The 18,997-nt window shown below is 55.2% G+C and overlaps 2 protein-coding genes across 16 annotated transcripts in view; one reads left to right on the forward strand and one right to left on the reverse strand.

The window, feature by feature from the left end:
* Positions 1–11,675, reverse strand: part of CFAP99 (cilia and flagella associated protein 99) — a 45,329-nt gene extending 33,654 nt beyond the window's left edge. For 5 of the 6 annotated variants that reach the window (XM_057502042.1, XM_036921218.2, XM_036921219.2 and 2 more), the window contains exons 1-2: positions 11,416–11,675; positions 3,072–3,196 (exon numbers count right to left, since the gene is read on the reverse strand). In XM_057502042.1, the coding sequence (XP_057358025.1) occupies positions 3,072–3,179 (108 nt within the window). In that variant the 5' untranslated portion in view covers positions 3,180–3,196; positions 11,416–11,675. Of the gene's footprint in view, positions 1–1,559; positions 1,829–3,071; positions 3,197–11,415 lie in introns of those variants that run through there. The other variant, XM_057502040.1, reaches the window with a different exon arrangement.
* Positions 11,676–11,779: 104 nt separating this feature from the next.
* ZFYVE28 (zinc finger FYVE-type containing 28) overlaps positions 11,780–18,997 on the forward strand; it is a 113,075-nt gene continuing 105,857 nt past the window's right edge. For 6 of the 10 annotated variants that reach the window (XM_036921206.2, XM_036921208.2, XM_036921209.2 and 3 more), the window contains exon 1: positions 11,903–12,090. In XM_036921206.2, coding sequence (XP_036777101.2) covers positions 12,052–12,090 — 39 coding nt within the window. In that variant the 5' untranslated portion in view covers positions 11,903–12,051. Of the gene's footprint in view, positions 12,091–18,997 lie in introns of all 10 variants that reach the window. The other 4 variants (XR_008997658.1, XR_008997659.1, XR_005031961.2 and 1 more) reach the window with 2 other exon arrangements.

Genomic DNA, 18,997 nt, shown 5'->3' on the forward strand with positions numbered 1-18,997 from the left:
ACAAGCCCCTTTGCTCTTCCCCTGCCCTCCCTGACCACCAGCACTTCCCCTCTGGCTGGAGCCTGGGCCGGGGCGAGTAGGCCTCTCCGCACTGCCTCGCTCCTGGGCTGCCGGAAGCTCCGGCTGCCGGGCTCCTCGCCTGCCGGCCCAACTCTCACCTTTTCATTCTCCTGCTCGGAACTCACACGCCCGCCTGCCCGGCCCACGGTTTGCTGAGTGGCCCGGATCCCCCGGTCCAGGGCTTCAGGGTTCTGCTCATTGAGGCCCTGTTCGGCTTCCCTGCCCACACAGCGCCTGGACCGAACTCCCTCTCGGTCACAGGTCAGCCTCTGAGATCCGCAGCTCATGCAGGTCCCACTGCCCGGGATCGCCCCTTCTCCCCCTTTCACCCTATCCCCCAAGGGATCTCTTTCAAAGTCCGGCCTCAGAGACATTCTGGATGCCCCTCCACCTCTGTCCCAGCCACCCACGTGGAGTCCCTGGATGGTCTGATTGCCCAAGCTGCCTGAGAGGAGCGCTGGGTGTGTGGGTAGAGCTCCTTTTCTGGAGACTGGCACCCGCAGAGGCCCACCTCCCCCCCTCAGTGCCCACATGGGCACAGCAGCAATGATGGAGAACATCCTCTCAATGGCCAATGATCTGTGGCCCAAACTCTTCTCCCAGAGGTGTTTTGCTCACTGTGGAGGGCCATCTGGACACCTCCGTGGGGAGGCCCAGCAGAGGACGGAGGGAGGCTGCTCCACATGCACGTGTGGGCACACACGTGTGCACGTGTGTGCATGTGCACGCACATGGTGTGTGTGCGTGTGTGCCCCAGACCTTGCTCTGGAGGGGGAAGGTCATCACGCCCTGTTCCAAATCCACAGATCCCTGGCCTCCTCCCCACCCTGTGGGCCAGGCCTCCTCTGGCCCCTCCAGGGCCCTCCTACCTGGTCCCCCAACTTCTCAGCAGCGACTCTGTGTGTCCCCACCTGGCCCCTCTGTCTTGGCCTTCCCCACAGGCTCTTATCTGACGAGCTTTCTGGGGCTTCCACAACAGTTAGCACAAGCTTGGCAGCTGCAAACAGCACAGATACGTTTTCTCCAGTTCTGAGGTCAGAAGTTTGGGATTGGGGTGTCTCAGCTGGTCCCTCCTCCAGGGCCCCTCCTAGCTGCTGGGGCAGCCAGCGTCCTCGGTGACCATGGCTCGCTGCTGCACCTCCAGCCTCTGCCTCTGTCCTCCGGCCTTCCTCCCGTCTGTGTCATCACGCGGCATCTCCACTGTGTCTGTGTTAAAATCCCCTCTTCTTAAAAGGACGCCAGTCATTGGATTTGGGGCTCACCCCAAATCAAGAATGATCTCATTTCCAAATTCTTAACTTAATTATACCTGCAAAGGTGGCATTTTCCTACAAGGTCACATTCTAGGTAACCTGAGGTTGGGACTTCAGCATGTCTTTGGGGGATGCAGTTGAACCCACATCCCTGTCCTCCACCAGACGGCCAGTCAGTTGATGTGCTGCATGCCTCTGCTGCGTGGCAGTCCCTGCCTTAGCCTAACAAGAGGTCATTGCACCAACCTTCTGACAGCTGGAGATAAAAGTGTGCTCTCCGGACTGGGGCCATTTCCAGGGCATTCTGACTGACGGTCGGATCCTTTGAGAGGATCTGAAAGGGCCGGCACGGCCGGGAAGGAAGCTGCTTCCCACCTGATGGGGGCAGGGGCCCAGCTCAGTGACACGCTGGCCCCTGGATTCAGGGTGCTGCCCATTTGGGGGGCGGAGTCAGCAGGGAATAGTCATCACACCAGGGGTCCCCGGGTGACAACAAGGACTCACGTGCCATTGATAATCTGTTGGTCATGGGAAATAAGTCCCCAAACTATTTGTTGTAACAAACCCAACTTTCTGCAGTCGTTATTACCAAGAACTAAAGACATTCACCTCACTATTTTTGCTGAGTGGGGGGGAAGCCTTACTGGGGCTGGGGTGGGGGGCAGCTGAGGACAGAGAGCGGAGCACCAAGGAGTCCCTTGGAAATGGAAGGTGGGAACTGCCGGCGAGGCAGCCAGCAGAGTGGCTGGTGGCAGAGACCCCAGAGGGGAGAGAGTCGGGGCTGCTGGATCCATGCCCTCGAGCCCCCAGAGGGGCTGGGTGGGGGCAGTCCCAGTGGGAAGGCGGGTGAGCTGAGCCCCCAAGGGAATTTCTGGTCGGGGCAGGGGTGGTGTTGTAAATGGGCCTGGCCCTTGGCTATTCTGGTGTCTTCCCCAAAATGCTCAGGGAAAAAGTTTGAGAGGGGCTGCAGAGGTGTAGGAGAGGGAGGTGCAACAGCGGGAGTGTCCCCACCCCAAATCTAGGACTGAGACTCCAGCTGGCAGGGACGCTGGATGGGCTGGGGCCACGTGGGGGCAGGGATTGCTTCAGGGTCCCAAGTTCTGTGGGGTGAGGCGTTGCTTTCCGACACCTCCGGCCACTGTGTGCACGGTTGTGTGCACAGTCCAGGGCCTCGGCCCCTCCCACTGGACGGAGGCCACCCCCCCACCAGATCCTAGGGGGGCCTCTGAGGACGGCAGAGGCCGTGGGCAGTGCTGGAGTGAGGGCAGATGGGGGCTGCTCCCTCTGACCATCCCAGGGCCTGCAGCCCCGAGGCGTCTTTGTGCTTGAAACGGGAGAGGCTGGAGCGAGGAGGAGAGGACAGGACCACCCGGGGGCAGGAGGAGGAGCTCTGAGTAGTTGGAGGGCGGGCCCCTTATTTCTTCCAGGTGGGTGGGAAGGGCCTCTCCGCTGGAGGTGTCAGCGGACAGTGTGCGCAACACAGGCGTGGCCAAGGCTGAGCTCCAGGCCCCAGTGCCGCCACTCAGACTCAGCCCTAGTGTGGTGTCGGTGCTTGTATTCACAAGAGGTGTCTAACGCACATTCTGGGGCCAGGAATGCCTACGAGGCTCCTGGAAGCACTGTCAGCCTCCGCTGGGCTGTGCAGCCTTCGGATAGGGGGAAGCACGCCCCTGGCCCCTCCTTGTGTAGGAAGGAAAGCGGCTGTCAGCGATGGATTTGATGTTTCCAGGGCGCCCCCAGCCGCCGCTCTGCCCCTACCTGCAGGGAGGCGGACGCAGCCTCCAGGGCCTGCTCAGGACTGTCCCCAGGCTTAAGTCGGTCCAGTTGTTCAATCACAGTTTCAATGCATTTTCCATAGTAGGCCATCTTTCCAGGTCAGGACCCTAAAAGCAAACCAAGTGGTCACGCCCTCCATGACCTCCAGGTTGTCAGCTGGGCAGACAGAAGCAGCCAACGACTCTCACCAACGCTGGCAGGGAGCCCACCAGGGAGGCGGGAGCCTTGGAGGGAACTGAGGACCCTGGCTGGGGTAGGCCCTGGCCCACTGGTTGGACTGTGGCCTGGACCCCCCACTCACCCACAGCCCTGGAAGCTACAGGCTGCCCCCCACCATGTGTCCCCAAGCCCTGCAGCCGTGCAGAGGTGGAATGACCCTGGGAGGGGCCAGGCCAGAGAGTGGGGACACCTGGTGAGCCAGCCTCTGAGGGCCCCTCAGCCCAGCTGGGGGTTGGCCCTGCCCAGAACGGGAGCGGGACCCAATCGCAAAAGGCTGGGGTAAGAGGAATCCTCGAGTCACCAGGTCCAACACCCCATTTCAAAGATTTGGGAACCAATATCCAGAGATGATGCATAGCCGGTGACTGGCCAGGCCTTGTATGAACACTGAACATTCTGGGGCACACCAGCTGGGGAGACTGGCTTGCCCAGAGCCCCCCTGGGAGACCTGGGAGGAAGCAGCTGTTTGTGGTGCGGCTGGGACCCCAGGAAATGCTTCTAGGGGTGGGTGGCCAGGCCCAACCCACACCCCCACACCACCCACTCCGTTCCATGCTGATGGAGCAGCACCTCTCGGCCACCGTGATGCTGGCCTTCCTGGGCACCAGTTCCTGGCAAAGCCAGGCTGTTAGGGTCCTGGGGGCAGCAGGGACACTATTCTTCCACCCGCCAACAAGCTAGATGGCTCCAGATAGCAGCCCCCAGACCCAGATCCTCCACGCTGCAGATTGGATGAAAAAACAAGAGCTACATAGACTGACACTTGGGTCCCCAGTGAGATGGCCAATCCTAGCCAGTCATGGTCCATTGGCTGAGTCCCCCAACATCACTTTAAAGAGAATGAGGGCCGAATGCCAGCAGATACGTCAGGGATCCTCCAACACAGAACGCTAAAACAGAAATCAGCGATAAAGGAAGCAGGACGGAGCAGACAAAGCAGCAGTTGGGAACACCTGAAACCAGCCACTGTCCCACCTCCGAGAGATAAAGACATGGTACATTTGAGGAAAACAAAGAGTTCTAGGAAATTAAAACATGAGAGCAGAACTAAAGATGTAAATAGGAGAGGTGGAGATCTCCTAGAGCAGAAAAAGATGATGTAGAAAGTAGGAAAGAAGCACCAAGAAAATCAGGGACCCACTCCACAAGGTCGAGTTCGAGTTAGCAGGGGTCCCAGAAAGAGGAGGAGCAAAAAATGCACGAGAATGCCCCAGATCTGAGGCTGGGTTTCTGACTGACAGCGCCCTGCACACCCTGACCTCTCCTGAGGGAGGAAGCCGGTCAGGGAGGCAGGGACGCGAGGGCAGAGCAGCCTGGGCACCAGGACAGCAGCCCTGGGCAGGACTCAGGCAGCTGGACGCCACGGGGCGTGGGGGGCGGGTGGGACGGGGAGACCGGTGGCCTCTGAGGCAGGCAGGCCCTGCCCTTCCCTGGGGAGTGAGCTCAGGAGGAGGCAGAGATGGGCCCAGGAAGGAGAGAATGTTCAGAAAGGTGACAGTGAGTGGCAGGCACAGGGGATGGGGCTCCAAGAGGAGGGTTTTATCAGGCCCTTCCCCACAAAGCGGCAGGGCAAGAGGCTTGGCCAGCCTCCCTTGGTCAGGGCGGAAGGAAGCTCTGCAGCAGCCTGCCCAGAAGCCCTGAGTCCCACTCCCCTGCTGGCTGCACACCTGGGCCCCTGACCCACGGAGGCAGGAGGCCTGCGTGGGCTGTTCCTTCGGAGCTGCTTCAGGGCCGGGCTTTGTCTGCGTATGGACACTAAAGCCAGCAGGAGCCTCTCCTGCATGAGGCTGGCGGAGAGGCCCCTGGGAGTGGGAAGTGCGCTGACACTGGCTAAAGGCCGGGTGCCAGGACAGGCCCTGGAGATTGAGTCTGGGAGAGTCAGTGGTCTCAGAAGCAGTTCTGTGGACACCAGGGCAAACTGCATGAAGCCACGGTGAAACCCACAAAGGATTATGGTAGTGCCCAGGAATCCCTATTTCTACATCAGTTCTTGCCCCAAAGGGTACCTGAGCCATTGGTACTGAGTAAGGGAGCTGCTGGCACAACCGGGACACTGGCACTGCCCAGGGATTGCCCCAGGCCCAGCGAGCTCAGGCCCACAAGAAAGGAAGTCAGGGGCTCCCCTGCAGGCACAGAAAGGGGATGAGCTTGGCGGCCCATTGTCCCTATTCACCCCTGTTCCTTCTTCACAGGGTCACCTGCATTGAGGCTGATCTGTGGCCTCTAGGGTTGCAGTGGTAAGAAGGATGGGTGGGGACATGGGGCAGGTGTGTGCCAGGTGATCTGGTTTGTCCCTGCCCGTGGCCACGGGTGGTGACAGCTCTACTGACTGAGAGAACACATACCGAGAAAGGGGCTTCTCCCAGCTCCGACCTGCAGCGGGCCGCCAGGGGAGCAGGAAGCACACCATTTTCTGCAGCAGAAGCAGCGCCTAGCCTGCTGGGTTGTCCCACTGGGCCCCTCATCCTTTCTGCCTGGGGCTGGCTGGACCATGGGAGCAGCCCCCACCTCTGACACAGGCAGGCAGTGAGGAGCGCGTGCCTGGGGCAGGTACAGGCGGGGGACGCTGTGGAGGCCCCTGACTCCACTCCCGAGTCTGCTGGGTGACTGAGGAACAGAGGCTAACCTCTCTGAGCCCTGGGGGCTGCAGAGGGGGCAAGACTGTGGGCAGTAAGGTGTGGCGCCCACTCCACCCCCAGCCTGAGACCTGACCTTGCTGCCACCTCTGGCTGGTTTCTGTCCTGTCCCACCCCTCCTCCTGGTGGTCTCAACCTGCCCTCCCTGGCCCACCCTGGTGGTGTCACCATCTGTCTGCTGAGGGCCTGTTGCCCTCCCGTACAGGCATGGCTATGGGGTCTCTGCTCCACTTCAGCTCAGTCCTAAGTGGAAAACAACACAGCCCCTCCAGGCATCTCTGGGCCAAATGCAGTCCTGAGGGCTGTGGGGTGGGGGCTCCGGTGAGCAGCATCTGCCCAGGTGCCCCTCATAGCCACCCCTTGGGGCCTGGTTCTCAGAGGGAGAATGCCGGGCCTCAGGTGTTCTGGAGGGAGTGGAGACCCTGGGAGAAGCCCTGGAAAACACACTCGTCCCCACGGGTTGCAAGGCCCTCGCAGGACCTGGTTTTGTTCAGCCTAGTGCAGCTAATGGATGAAGGACATTTGAAAGGTCCCCGCACTGACCATCCCTCCTCCCGTCAGAGGCACCGCAGGCGGGATGAGCTGGGAAGGCTCAGGGCCCGATGGTGATGAACCTGCCCAGGCTGCCTGCGGCCCCTCTGGGTGAGACCCTCACGACTGGGCACTTGTGTTCAGCCGACCTGTTTCCCCAGGCCTCACATCTGAGGGGCTCTCGAGGGACACCTCCAGGCAAGGCTCACCCAGTCTGGCTGTGCCCTGGCCATAAATCCACTCACCAGGCTCTGGCCCCTGCTGGGCCCCCAGCAAGCCCTGTCCTTCCAGGAGGGTCTTCCTGACTGGACGGTGTGGGGAAAGGCAGGAGGGCCCAGGGCTACTGGCTGGGGCCTCGCGCGGTGCGGCCCGCGGCGGTGCCACCCGCCCAGGCAGGGAGGGTTTGGGGAGGCACCGTCTTGGGTCAGGGAGCGCCCTTCCACTCCATCCATCACTAACAGATCCCCCAGCCTCCAGCTGCTGCAGGACCCACAGAGCTTCCTCAGCACGTCCTGCCCCAGTCCCCGAGGCCCTCACCCCCCCTCACTCCTGCACCCAGCTCTGTCGATCTAGCGACTGACTGGCTCAGAAGCCCCTTTGCGTGTCTCCGGAACCTCAAATACTCTTCTTTCTCCTCTCCCTGGGGAGCTCCTAGGCATCCCCAACACCCGATTCATGTGTCACCAGCTGCAAGGCCTGTCTTCCTCCTGCCTTGGCTCTTCCCTTCTCTGTGCCTCCCCTGACGTCATCCAAGCTCCCTCGACACTGCTTGAGCACCTGGTGCAAGGCCCTGCTTTATTGCCTCTGAGTCCCTGGCTCTGACACGACAGCTGGCCCCCAGCAAGTGCCGCAGAGATGTCAGTGGAGTGAATGACCAGCATGTAAAAATACACGGAAGGGCCAAGTGCCCTAAACAGTCTCTTGGTTTTAGTCTGAAAGACAGCTCTGACATTTGGAGATAGATCTGCCCAAAGTTTATACTAATGCTTTTCTAAGCCTTTGCTTCCACGGGGCCTATAATTCGATAGAGTTCAGTTTTATTGTCTCATTTAATTGGAAAATAGTAGATGTTGTAATATTTACTAAGTGAGTAAATATGGAAGAGAACAAACGCTTGCTGACCTAGGGGTAGGGGTGGAGGTGAGGCTCCCCATCCCTAATTAGGATTTTGTGCCTGTGGAAGACCCCAGGGCCCAGGCTGGGTTCTAAAGCCCTCCCACCACCCACTCTGTCTGGTACCTGATAACATCTCAGGATGAGCCATAACTTCATGGAAGAGGCACCCACATCTACACAGGAAAGGAAAGCAACATTCACTCATGCCAGCTCATGAGGAAAAGAATAAACCTAGGCAAAAAGTTTATTTTTACAGAAACGGTGTTAAGGATAGAGTTTTTTCTTGCCTCCTCCATGGCAGTCACACTGAGGGACTGCCCTGGGATGGGCCCCAGCCATCGACGCTGCTCTGCCTGGAGGAACCACATACACGCTGGAAAACGGCTCTGTCCTGCACCTGAGGGACAGTGCAAGTGGGGGTCTGCGCGTGTGTAGTGGCAGCTGGTCCCAGGGCAGGATGGCTTCCCTGCCCTGCCTTCCGTCCTGGGGTCGAATGTTCTCAGGAAAGGCTGCTTTCAATCAGCTCTTTGGGGGAGCAGGAGGACCTCCCAAGCCCCTTTCCCCCACCAGTCCAGAGTGGGCCTGGATGGAATGATCTGGAAGAAATGGGTGGCTCAGCCAAGCAGAGGATGTGGATGGGGAGGGGAGTGCATGCGGGCTGTAAGTGGGGAGAGGTCCTGGAGGAGCACCACTGGGCTGGCATCGCCATCCCTGCAACTCCGAGGGCTCCCCGGGCTGGGGCTCTGCTCCCTGGCAGGGGGCAGATGCACTAGACAGTGGACATCAGGACAAGAGGCTCCTGAGTTCTGCACTCCCACTGAAACTGGCCTGGGAAGTTAGTCAACATTATCACACCTTTCAGCAGGGAAGAGATATTATAATTCATCCGATTCTGATGCATGCTTTTAGCACCTCAAATTTGATGGTGTAAAACCAGATATGTGGGAAGTGGGATTTAATTTCCAAGCTGTAACTCCACGAGTCAGGACTTGACTGTCTCATATTTAAGGACTCTTTAAAGGCATATTGGACGAAAGCTTCTCTTTTCTTAGCTAATCTTTTACAGACAGAAATGAGATTACATGAGGAAATTTAAATTCCAGCAGATGCAAACCAGTTCAACACTCTTCAGCCACTAGAGAGGCTTCACTTACATAAATCCCAGATGTGTATTAATTAAAATATATTTTTTCCTGGCTTTTAATTCTGATAAAGGCAGTCTCCTAAGGGTTTCTGCCAAGTCATGCTCTGATGGCTTGTGCTTAAAGTGCAGACCCACGTGGCAGGCTTTGTACTTGCTTTTCAGTAGTCATTCTCCCTTTCCACCTGAGTAACAAATCGCCAATTTTTAGTTGGGCCTATAGCTGCCCAACTGAAAGATGACATTTCCCAGTTTGCCTGGCAGCTGGGTTTGCCAAGAAGTGGAAGGGTGTGAGACTTCTGGAAAGTCTCCTTGAAAGGGATGGGCAGACCCTTCTCTTTTCCATCCTGCTGCCTGGACTCAGCAGGTGATGGCAGGAACTTGCGCAGCCATTCTGGGCTGTGAGGAAACTTGTTAAAGATGACAAAAGAGTAAGCTAGAAGAGCCCAGGTCCCTGATAGCTTTATGGGGCTGCCATGCCTCTCAGGATTGCTTCCCCAGTGGATCCAAATTAGGATATCATTAGGGGAAGTGGTGAATATGGGAGAATATTTTTTTAAAAAAGCACCGTTTATTATGGCAATTAAAAATAAAAAGTACAGTTAACTTTAATCAAGGAGCTGGGAAGAAGGTCAAGGGCCTCCTTTATGAAAACATGAACCATCTTGTTTGGGGCACGGTGACGCTGGGATTTTTTGTTACATGCAGCTGAACCTAATCCTAACTGATATACCTATTTCCTTGAGGTTAGCCTTCATGCCAGTGTTAGGGTATGTAGATAGCTAGACATAAGCAGGGAGAGGAAGGACATTGGTCAGATGCTTGCTTACATACATTCTACACAGTCTGTACAAGCTGTTCCCTTGGGATGAGGAATGAGGGTATAGATAATAGATCAGCCAAAACTGTCTAGAAGGAGGAGAAGTTGACCTTGACTTCACCTCCAATATATTATACTCTCATTAACATAGTAACAATCACACCTCCCCACGCCACAACCTTTCAGAGGAGAACCAAATACAGCCAAAAAAACTGTTCGGCAGACGTGAGGGTGGAGCAAGACCGAACTCCAGGAAGCCTCCACCTGTTCCCTTTGAAACCTAATCTCACTTGGTGAATATTCATCCTCTTCCTATAAAAAAAGGCTCCCTATTGTTCCCTGGAATGACCCCCCTCTGGGTCTGCCCACGCCCTAACTCTCAGACAAGTACTGTCCTTTCTTTAAACTCTAATTCTCCAAATAAACCCTTAATGCTCACTGGCCTTTCTGCGTCCATTCCTGAACTCTTTCTCGGTGTCTGGTAACGCGAGCACAGATTCAAACAGGGAAGCATGTGAAGGGAGCTTCTGAGAAGCAACAGCAGCTCGGCCTTGGAGTCAGCCAAGGACAGACCGACAGAGAACAGTCCACCAAGTGTGTACGCTGAATTCTCCTGCTGGAAAAGGTGGCTGGGGCAGTAACAGGTTTTATGGGGGAAGATTGAGAGTGCAGTTGGACACGTTGAGTTTAAGGAGATATTAGACATCCAACCGGCAATGAATAGGTAATGGAACTTACATAGTAAAGTTCAGGCTGGAGATGTAAGTGTTTTGGAAAGGTTGGGAGAAAGGTTTATCAAACTATGTGACTGCAGGAAGTCATCCAGGTTGGGAGTGGATACAGGAGCTTCTGAGGACTGAGTCCAGGGCCTCCAGTGTTAGGATGCTGGGGAGCAGGGGAGTTGCTAGCCAACGAGACTAGGAGGGAGCAGTCAGGGGAGGAGAGGTGGAGACTGATCCGTTCCAGCCAGATGGGGAGGGTGCATCCAGGAGGGAGCACGAAGTGCTCTGGTCACTGGATTTAGCAATGTAGGGGTCAAGGGTAACCTTGATAAAGAGTCGCGGAGGAGTTGTGTGAAAAGCTGATTGAACTGGGCTCATGGAAGGGAACTGGAGATAAGACGCAGTCTGGTTTTGCTCTTTAGGGGCGCAATGACTGTGTGGTAGCTACAGGGGAGCAGAGATCAATCAGGTACCCAGACATGATCGTGGATGGCAGGCCGGTACTTCTCAGGTGCTGTGAGCTCCCAGACTCACATTGACTCTAGTGGCAGACAGGGGTCAGGGAGTCCAGAACCGCCTGAGCGTCAGTGACATGAGCCCCAGAGGATAAATTCTCCATCAAGGGAAGTGTTGCTGTCTCTCCCACGTCCTAAATCTGCACTGTTCAGAACACCCGGAGAAGTGGTGCTGCGTGGGGGCAGGGGAAGCCTGCCCTTCCTGGGGATCCCCTCCTACCGGCAGAGCGCAGCCGCTGCTCTGCGCCGCTTCTTCAGCTGTCAATGGGAGTTTAACGTGAGACCACATGTTTATTTCCAGCTGTCTGATTGGCACATAATAGGTTCTCAGATTTTGGTGATTGTTTTTATGGATCCAAATTAGGGCATCGTTTGGGGGAAGCAGTGAATAAGGGAGAACATTAGTTAAAAAAGAACCGTTTGTTGTGGCGATTAAGAATAAAAAGCACTGTTAACTTTAATCAAGGAGCCATGAAGAAGGTCACAAAGTCGGTGAGCGGCAGCAAGAGGATGGGAAGCAAGGATGAGAGCTCCTTTAGACGGGGGAGCTGCTGGAGAGGGGCCGCGAGCCGCGGGGGGAAAGCCTTGCCTTTCTCCCTTAGAGCCCACCTGCTCTCCCCGCGTACCTGCCGGCCGGCTCCGGGGGCGCTCCCACCGCCGAACCTTCCTTCTAGCCTCCGCCTGCCGCCACAGCAGACGCCAGGGTCAGCAAGCTCGGGGGTCCCCAGCGTCACTCCTGATCCGCCGGGACCCCGGCAACAGCGGCAGGCGGTGACGCAGCGGTGCTGTTTGGGCGTCGTCACCTAGCAATGGGCCGTCCACTCCGGCGCCACGGGAAGACTACAACCCCCAGAATGCACAGCGCCCACGGCCAAGGGTGCCGCTCCCCGAGCCCCGTCCCCCGCAATGCCCGACGGGGCTTGTAGTTTCTCGGCTCCGCAGGGGCGCCAGGACGCCCTCAGAGAATCGCGCCTCGGGCGGGGCGCAGCGCGGCGCCGGGATTGGGCGGCGGGCGACGGCAGGGCTCGCGGCGCCTCGGCGCATGTGCGTCGCGGTGCGCGGCGGCCCGCTTGGCGCCGGCTGTCAGTGAGTATCCAGGAGCCGGTGCCCCGGGTGCCCTCCGCCGGCCCGCCCAGTGCGCTGCTCCCTCAGCGCCTCCGGTCGCGCACCTGCCCGCCGCCCGCCCGCGCCCGCCCCGCCCGCGGCCGGCCCGGGCGCAGCGCTGCGGCGGCGAGGGCCGCCGGGGCTGGGCCGGCGCGGCGATGATGAACAGGTTCCGAAAGTGGCTGTACAAACCCAAGGTGAGCGCCGCGCAGACCCCCATCCCGTGTGACCGGCCCTGCCCTGGGGCCGCGACCCCTCCCTGCACCCCGCGGCTCGCCTCCCCCCATTATCCCGGGGCCAGAATGCGCCTCCCCCGCGCTTTCCCCATAGTCTCTCCCCGGGGTGCGGACGGGACTCTCCTTCCCGAGCCGGGACGGAGCCGCGCCGCGGCGCCCTGGCGGCCCCATCCGCGTCCCTGCCCACCGCGCGCTCTCGAGCCCGGAGGTGGCCTGACTGGCTGCGGGGCCGGGGTCGGTCGCCGCGGCGCGCCCGGTGCCTTGGCAGCTGCGCCAGTCGCACTGCGGGCGCTGTGTCCCGGCTCGTGTCCGCGGGGCTGGTGCAGCGGGAGCGCCGCCCTGGGGTGGGGTCACCGCGGCGACCTGGGGCGCGCGCGGAGCCTTCCGCCGCGTCCGGGCGCTGCGGCCATCCGCGGCGGCAGTGGCGCCGAGGGACCCAAGGACCTCGCTACCCTCCCGGGGCTGACCGCTTTTCTGCAGGCCTCCCAGGGTGGGGGGATTCCTTAGATCGGGGCCCCCTGGTGCGCCCGCTGGAGAGCCGCGGGGGCGTTTGGGGCCCGGCGCCGAGGTGCTGCGGTGAGCGCAGGGACCCGAACGGCTCGTGCTTTGTGGCCTTGGGGTCGCAGGGTTCTCTGAGTCCTGGGCTGAGGGCTTAGGATGCCTGGGGCCCCTTCTCGGCCTTGGCTTTGCCCAGAGGGATCGGGGTTCTTCGGTGTGTGGTGCAGCCACATCCCGGCTCCCGACCCCCCTGTCGGGTAAGCAGCTCCTTATTGGTGGCGGCGGCTCCGTGCGACCCTGGTGCTTCCGGGCGCCCGTGTTTGGGGCCTCCCTGTCCTTGCACAACTTTTGTCCAGCCCTCTCCTCGCTGCAGTCTCTCCAGGGCCGCCACGGTGGGGCCTTCTCTGCCCTGCAGTCGCTGTGCAGGTTGCCAGGGCAAGGTGGCAGTCTCTGCACGGGGTATCAGTACAAGGAGCGGCTTTACGTTCGCTTGACTTTTGTCCCCAGTGGAGGAAGAACCAAGTCCACTTGTCAAAAGTCGTTTTGGCGATGGACAGCAGGATTCTTTTTTCAGTGACAAATGGCAAGAGCAGGAAGGGAACTGTATCACAGGTCAGGTAACATTCAGGTTCTCTGAAAACACCTTTGTCAGGAGTCCTCGGGCTCCTGCCTTTTTCCAGCTGTGGCTGTTTGCGGGATCGCCTGACTGTGTTGCCTGAAGGGAAAGAAAAGCATCCTTGGGCTCTTTTTTCATCCGCAGCTGAATAATTTCAGGGGCCCTGCCTGTTTCAGTATAGAAGAAAGTCTTTAAAAGTGGAAGACAGTACTGCCTTGAAGTTGTGCCCCAGAATTGAGAATCGCATTCCTGGTTTTCCCCCTTCTTCTTGCCCTGGAGGCGAGCCCCAGGAGCTGATAGGCAAGGGCAGAGCTGGTGAATTCACCGCCTTAGTAACGCGGCCCACAACGCTGTGCTTTATGGGAGGGAAGGGGTTAGTGCTTCATCCAGTCCTCTCCTTTTCTTCACTGTCATCTCTTGTCATGTTGTCTGATATTTGTCCCTGACGCCTAGACTCAAGACACATCTTCATCTGAGGAGTGTGTGTGTGTGATTCTTCATGCCCAGGGAGTGGTGCCCAGGGTCAGTCTGAGCCTGGGTAGTCCCAGAGTTGAGATCTGTCTCTGGACTTAAGTCTTGTTTGAAGGGTTGGAGTTATTTTAGGTCACCTCATAGCTTTTCATTTTTAAAACTAAATCTCAGATTTTTGCCTCGGATTATCAATTGAATTTTATGCTTCCCCATCCTAACTTAACACATTTTAGCTTAAGTGAGCACAGTCAGTCCTGGGAAGATCCCAGGCTTCAAAGAGTTGAAGTGTTAAATGTTGGCTATGGGAGTGTGTGTCTGGGGAGATTGCTGCCAGCAGGGAGGGCTTGTTCAGTTTTGTATTTAGATAAACAATTCAAACCGAATTCTTGATATAATTCCTGCTTTGCTTTAAAACTGAACACTGATCCAAATAAATAATTCACATTAAAAAATGGGCAAAGGACCCAAATAGACCTTTGTCCAAAAAGACAGACAGCCAAAAGGTATATGTAAAGGTGCTCACCATCACTAATCATGCAATTCAAAACCACGGTGAGATATTACATCACACCATATATCACAGATAACAAGTGTTGATAAGGATATAGAGAAGAGGGGATTCTTGTACACTGTTGATGGAAATGTAAATTGGTACAGCGCTTACGGAAAAATGATATGGTGCTTCCTCAAAAAATTAGAAGTAGAACTATATGCAATCCAGCAATAATACTTCTGGGCATTTGGCCAAAGAAAATGAAATCAGGATATTGAAGATAGATATAGAGGAAATCATACCATTTACAACAACGTGGATGGACCTTGAAGGCATTATGTTGAGTGCAGTAAGCCAGAGAAAGACGAACACTGTATGATCTCACTTATATGTGGAACCTAAAAAAACTGAACTCGTGGAAACAGAGAGTAGAATGGGTTGGAGGTTGGGGAAAATGGGGAGATGCTGGTCACAGGGTACAAACTAACAGTTAAAGATGAGTATGTTTGAGGATTTAATGTACATCGTGATTATAGTTGATAACACTGTTTTGTATACTTGCAGTTTATGAAGAGGGTATATTTTAAGTGCTCTCATCATGAAAAAGAGAAAGGAAGAAAGAGAAAAGAAAAGAAAGGAAGGAGGGAGGGAGGGAAGGAAAGAAAAAAGAAAATGTTATCTCTGTGATGTGATGGATATGTTCATTAGCTTCATTGTGGTGATCATTTCACAATGTATACATATGAAAACATCAAGTTGTAAGCTAAGCCCTTTAAATAAAAACCCAGAGGCAAGCACTAGACCAAACACTAATAGTCACTAGTCACATCATCCCAAATGTAAAATTGTCCTGATTTCCCTGAAATGCTGACTCTGTCCTTAAGCAAAATTTAAGCTTTCTTCATGTGAGTGTGACTTTGCAGCTTTCTAGCTAATCAGCTACAAATAGGTTTATGCAATGAAAAGGAATGTAAGTTTGTTGTAACAAATCACAATCAATAGAAAACAATGTACTTGTTCATGTTTTATAAACTGAGTTGTAACTACTAAGAGCTGAACTTCTTACCCATCTTTGGTTTGGAAATCTCCTTGTTCTCCAACAGTTTCTTGTTCAATAAAATATTCACATCAAAAACAAAAAAAAACAAAAAAACTGAACACTGAGCTTCTTGTTCATTACAATGCAATGGAAAATATTCTGAAACCAAAATATTTGTTCTTTTTGCAGTTCTAGAAAGCATCTGGAAATATTTTTAAATGTTCCTAGGTGACACTTAAACGTTTTGATATCTGAATCATTAAAAGTACCCAAGCTAAGTAAAAAACCCCAAACCCAGTGTATAATACAGTAGTTTAACATCAAAATGACATTTGTAAACTCTCCTATTTCCATTTAATTTCTGTAAGGCAGCTTTTTAAATACTACTATGGTTTTCTTCATGTAAAGCTTTCAGAATTTGTAAGTATTATCTGGACTGTGAACCAGTGTGGAAAGGGCGGTGTTTGGGGAAGTACATCAGTCTGTTCTTCTCTGTGATGTTGGTGAGATACTTTTTCTGCTTTTGTTTAGAGAAAGCCTTTCCAAGAGGAGTTTACTTTTAAAAGTGTGAGACATTTTGGAATAGTTGGTGTCTTCATTTGAAATAAAAATATCAGCAGTTGTGTTTTTTGCGGGGTTATAACTTTCTTGTTGATCCATGGTGGGTGTTAAGGGATGAAATCCGGGCCCAGGGGAGGGGATCCCGGGACCTGGCCAGGATTTCTTGGCCATCATCAAAGAGCATATTAATGATGGTACAGGAAAAATTTGTGTTTTCCATTTTTGAGGAAGAATTGATGAGCAGGTGGGTGATGCAGTACAGATGGGTGGCGGTTACCATGTAGTGGATGATCACCATGCTCAGCTGTGCACCCTATGAACAGCTCTCTCATCTACACCCCAAACCATTTTTGGGGTGCAGGTCATTAACTTCCCTTGTCCCCCCTCTTTGGGGGGGACCATTCCTTGTAAATACAGTGATTTACTGAGTGATGTTTATCTGGAAACTTTCTGGCCATATTCTGGGTTCAGATTAGCAATGAAACAGCCTGTTCAAAGAGAAGTCTGAGTAATTTGCTTTTTGAAAGAAGAACCCTTCGACCTTTGTGAAGTCTGCCTGGGTGCACACCCAGATGGGGTGTTTTGTGGTACCTCTTGCCTGTAGCTGTTGACTTAAGCCAGCCACAGTTGGCTGGGGGTCTGTAGTTCCACCCAGGGTCCCTCCAGGTTTGCAGAGCCCTGGCTTGGGCACCCTGACACCCTGGCGGAGGGGGACAGCACCGGAAGTGTGGCAGCAAACAGGAGCCCTTCAGGTATTAAGCCAGGAGTTTCTGGGGCCAGGGGAAAGGCCTGGGTTTGTGTTGGTATGGCTCCCAGCATGCATAGATGATGTGCAGCCCAGTTGTCCTTTCAGGGCTCCCTACAGTGGTCGAGGGTGAGGGGTGCTAACACAAATGACAGAGACCTGGGAGAGAAACCTGGGCAGCAGAGCCTGAGGCGTGGAGCACTGTGGGAAGGCTCACTGTGGTGGTGAGGAGGGGGTCCTGCTGCCCCAGGGTCTGAGAGGGCAACCTCAGCCCATGACTCGATATCCCCATTCTGCTTGCCTGGGAAACGAGTTCTGTCCTTATACTACCACGTCAGAGCCCTATGCCAGGGACAGACACTGTTTTAGAGGCTTGGATTTTAGTAAGACCTTCTGGCCAGGCTACTAGCTGGTTTGTTTCAGCCCATAAACCCTGAGTGCCCTGCTGCAGCTCTGGTTGACCATAGGATAGCTCGTTTCTTTCCAAGGTGAGTCCAAAAGCCTGGCTGCACAGGCAATGCCAGGGCTGAGCACCCTCTCCCACCGGGTGCCTGGTGCAGAGCTGGGCTTAGGAGTCCTCGGGGGGGTGCTCAGCAGTGCCGAGTGAGAGCAGACTTGGCTGGCAGAGCACACGCATCTCTGTCATCCCTGAATTCAGAAGGCACCAGGGCTCCTCCCTCCCTGCTGCCAGGTCCGGCCGCCCTCCCGAGATGTATCAGACCTGTGCGGCTGTGGGCAAATGAGAGCGCTCCGGAATCTCCCTGCCCCTGAAGGGGCTTTTAGAACCTTCCCTGGGTCTGTAGGGAGTGACACACAACACAGGGTGCTTATGTCTCATTTCCTAGGCCTTGTGTATTTTTGTTTGTGGTTGGGGAAAGCATGTGGGACCTCGCATGCCTGGCCCTGTGCTGTAGGCACTTGCAGGGCCAGGGGGCGCTGAGCAGCATCGATTCCTGTGCCAACTCTAATGTCACCGCTCAGGGTCTGTGCTTTATGATCAGAGCAGTGTGTTTATGGGAAGCATATGATACAGTTTCTGTTAAATGGGCGGGTCACATGCAGGGAGTCTTCAGCTTGGCCTGACTGATACCTGGTCTCAGTGTCCTGCCTGTGGTGGTGTGAGGGGAGGGAGCCTGGCCCCAGCTTTCATTCGACCTTAAGAAGAGTGGGTAGTTTCAGGATGCCTTAGTGCCTCTCCTAAAGCTGCCAGGAATTCCCAGAACACCAGATACATTTGTTTTTAAACGTGAAAATGCACATCTAAGAGCCTGTGACTCAACAGTCATCTGCAGTTCTGACGTACAGCCGTGGTTTCATCTTGTTTGATCGACAGCAGTGTGCAGTGTGCCATGCAGAGGTGAGTAACAGTGAGCTGCGGACTGCACTTCAAGGGAGAATGAACACCTTGAATGCTGTGGGTTTTAGAATTTAGTATTTTCCTGGTGTTTATTGTCCTAAGTCTTTGCTACTGCTGTGGCTTATGGGTCTACGTATGTTGAAGCTGCAGACAGTGCAGTGGGGGCCTCGGCACCAGGGCTGGGTGGGAATCCTCAGCAGCAGGTCCCCCGCCCTGTGCCTTAGTTTCCCTGTTTGTCAGGGGTGGTGATGGGACCTACTGTGTGAAACTTGAGGAGACCATCTCTGCCAGTGGCTCAGAGTAATGGCTCAAAAAATGGGTGCTGTCGGTTCTGGCGGGACTTGCAGTGGGGAAAGAGGATGTGGGATTACTGCAGAGCTGCTCTGGAGTGTCTTAGGAGTCCCCAGAGGCCACTGAGGCTTCCACTTACTGCTACTGGGTCATTTTGCGAGTGAGGATGTCTTGGCAGGTGCATCCTGCCCCCTTTTCTTTCGAGGCCTGTCAGGTACTGGGTTGCTGGGAACCTGACTCAGGACATTTCAGGTATCCCACTGGGCTCATTACCAGGTCACAGGTAATGGCAATGATGAATAATAACAGCTGCTTCCTGGGCCCTCCTGGGGGCCAAGACCCTGCCATGTGCTTGTCCCCCACCACCTGGGCACCACCTCCGAGTAAGAATCCCGGACCTAAATTTCAGCCATTGCTGGCACACAGGCCAGGGGTATGGGCACATTAAGTCCGGCCCCTAGGCCTCCTGAGCCATGCTTCTGTGGCCTGCCTCCCCTCTTCCTTGGCTGGAAGCTCAGGATCCAGAGAGGACTCCAGGGCCAAGAAGTGGTGAAGGCATGAGGGGTGGGCATGCCTTCCACTTTCATTAGACCTAAAGAAGAGGTGTAAGCGACAGCTTGGGGTATGGATTTATATTGATTAAGACACCGAGGTTTTGGGGGTGCTGGTTAATGCTTTGACTATCCTAATGTCCCCTTTCTTACAAGGGAGGTCTCAGAGATGAGGGGTTAACTTGCTGGAGCCATCACAGCCGGGAAGAGGCAGAGCTGGGATTTGAACTTGGGTTGGTCCTGTCT

This window comes from Manis pentadactyla, chromosome 5, assembly GCF_030020395.1.
Source record: "Manis pentadactyla isolate mManPen7 chromosome 5, mManPen7.hap1, whole genome shotgun sequence".
Classification (NCBI taxonomy): Eukaryota; Metazoa; Chordata; class Mammalia; order Pholidota; family Manidae; genus Manis; species Manis pentadactyla.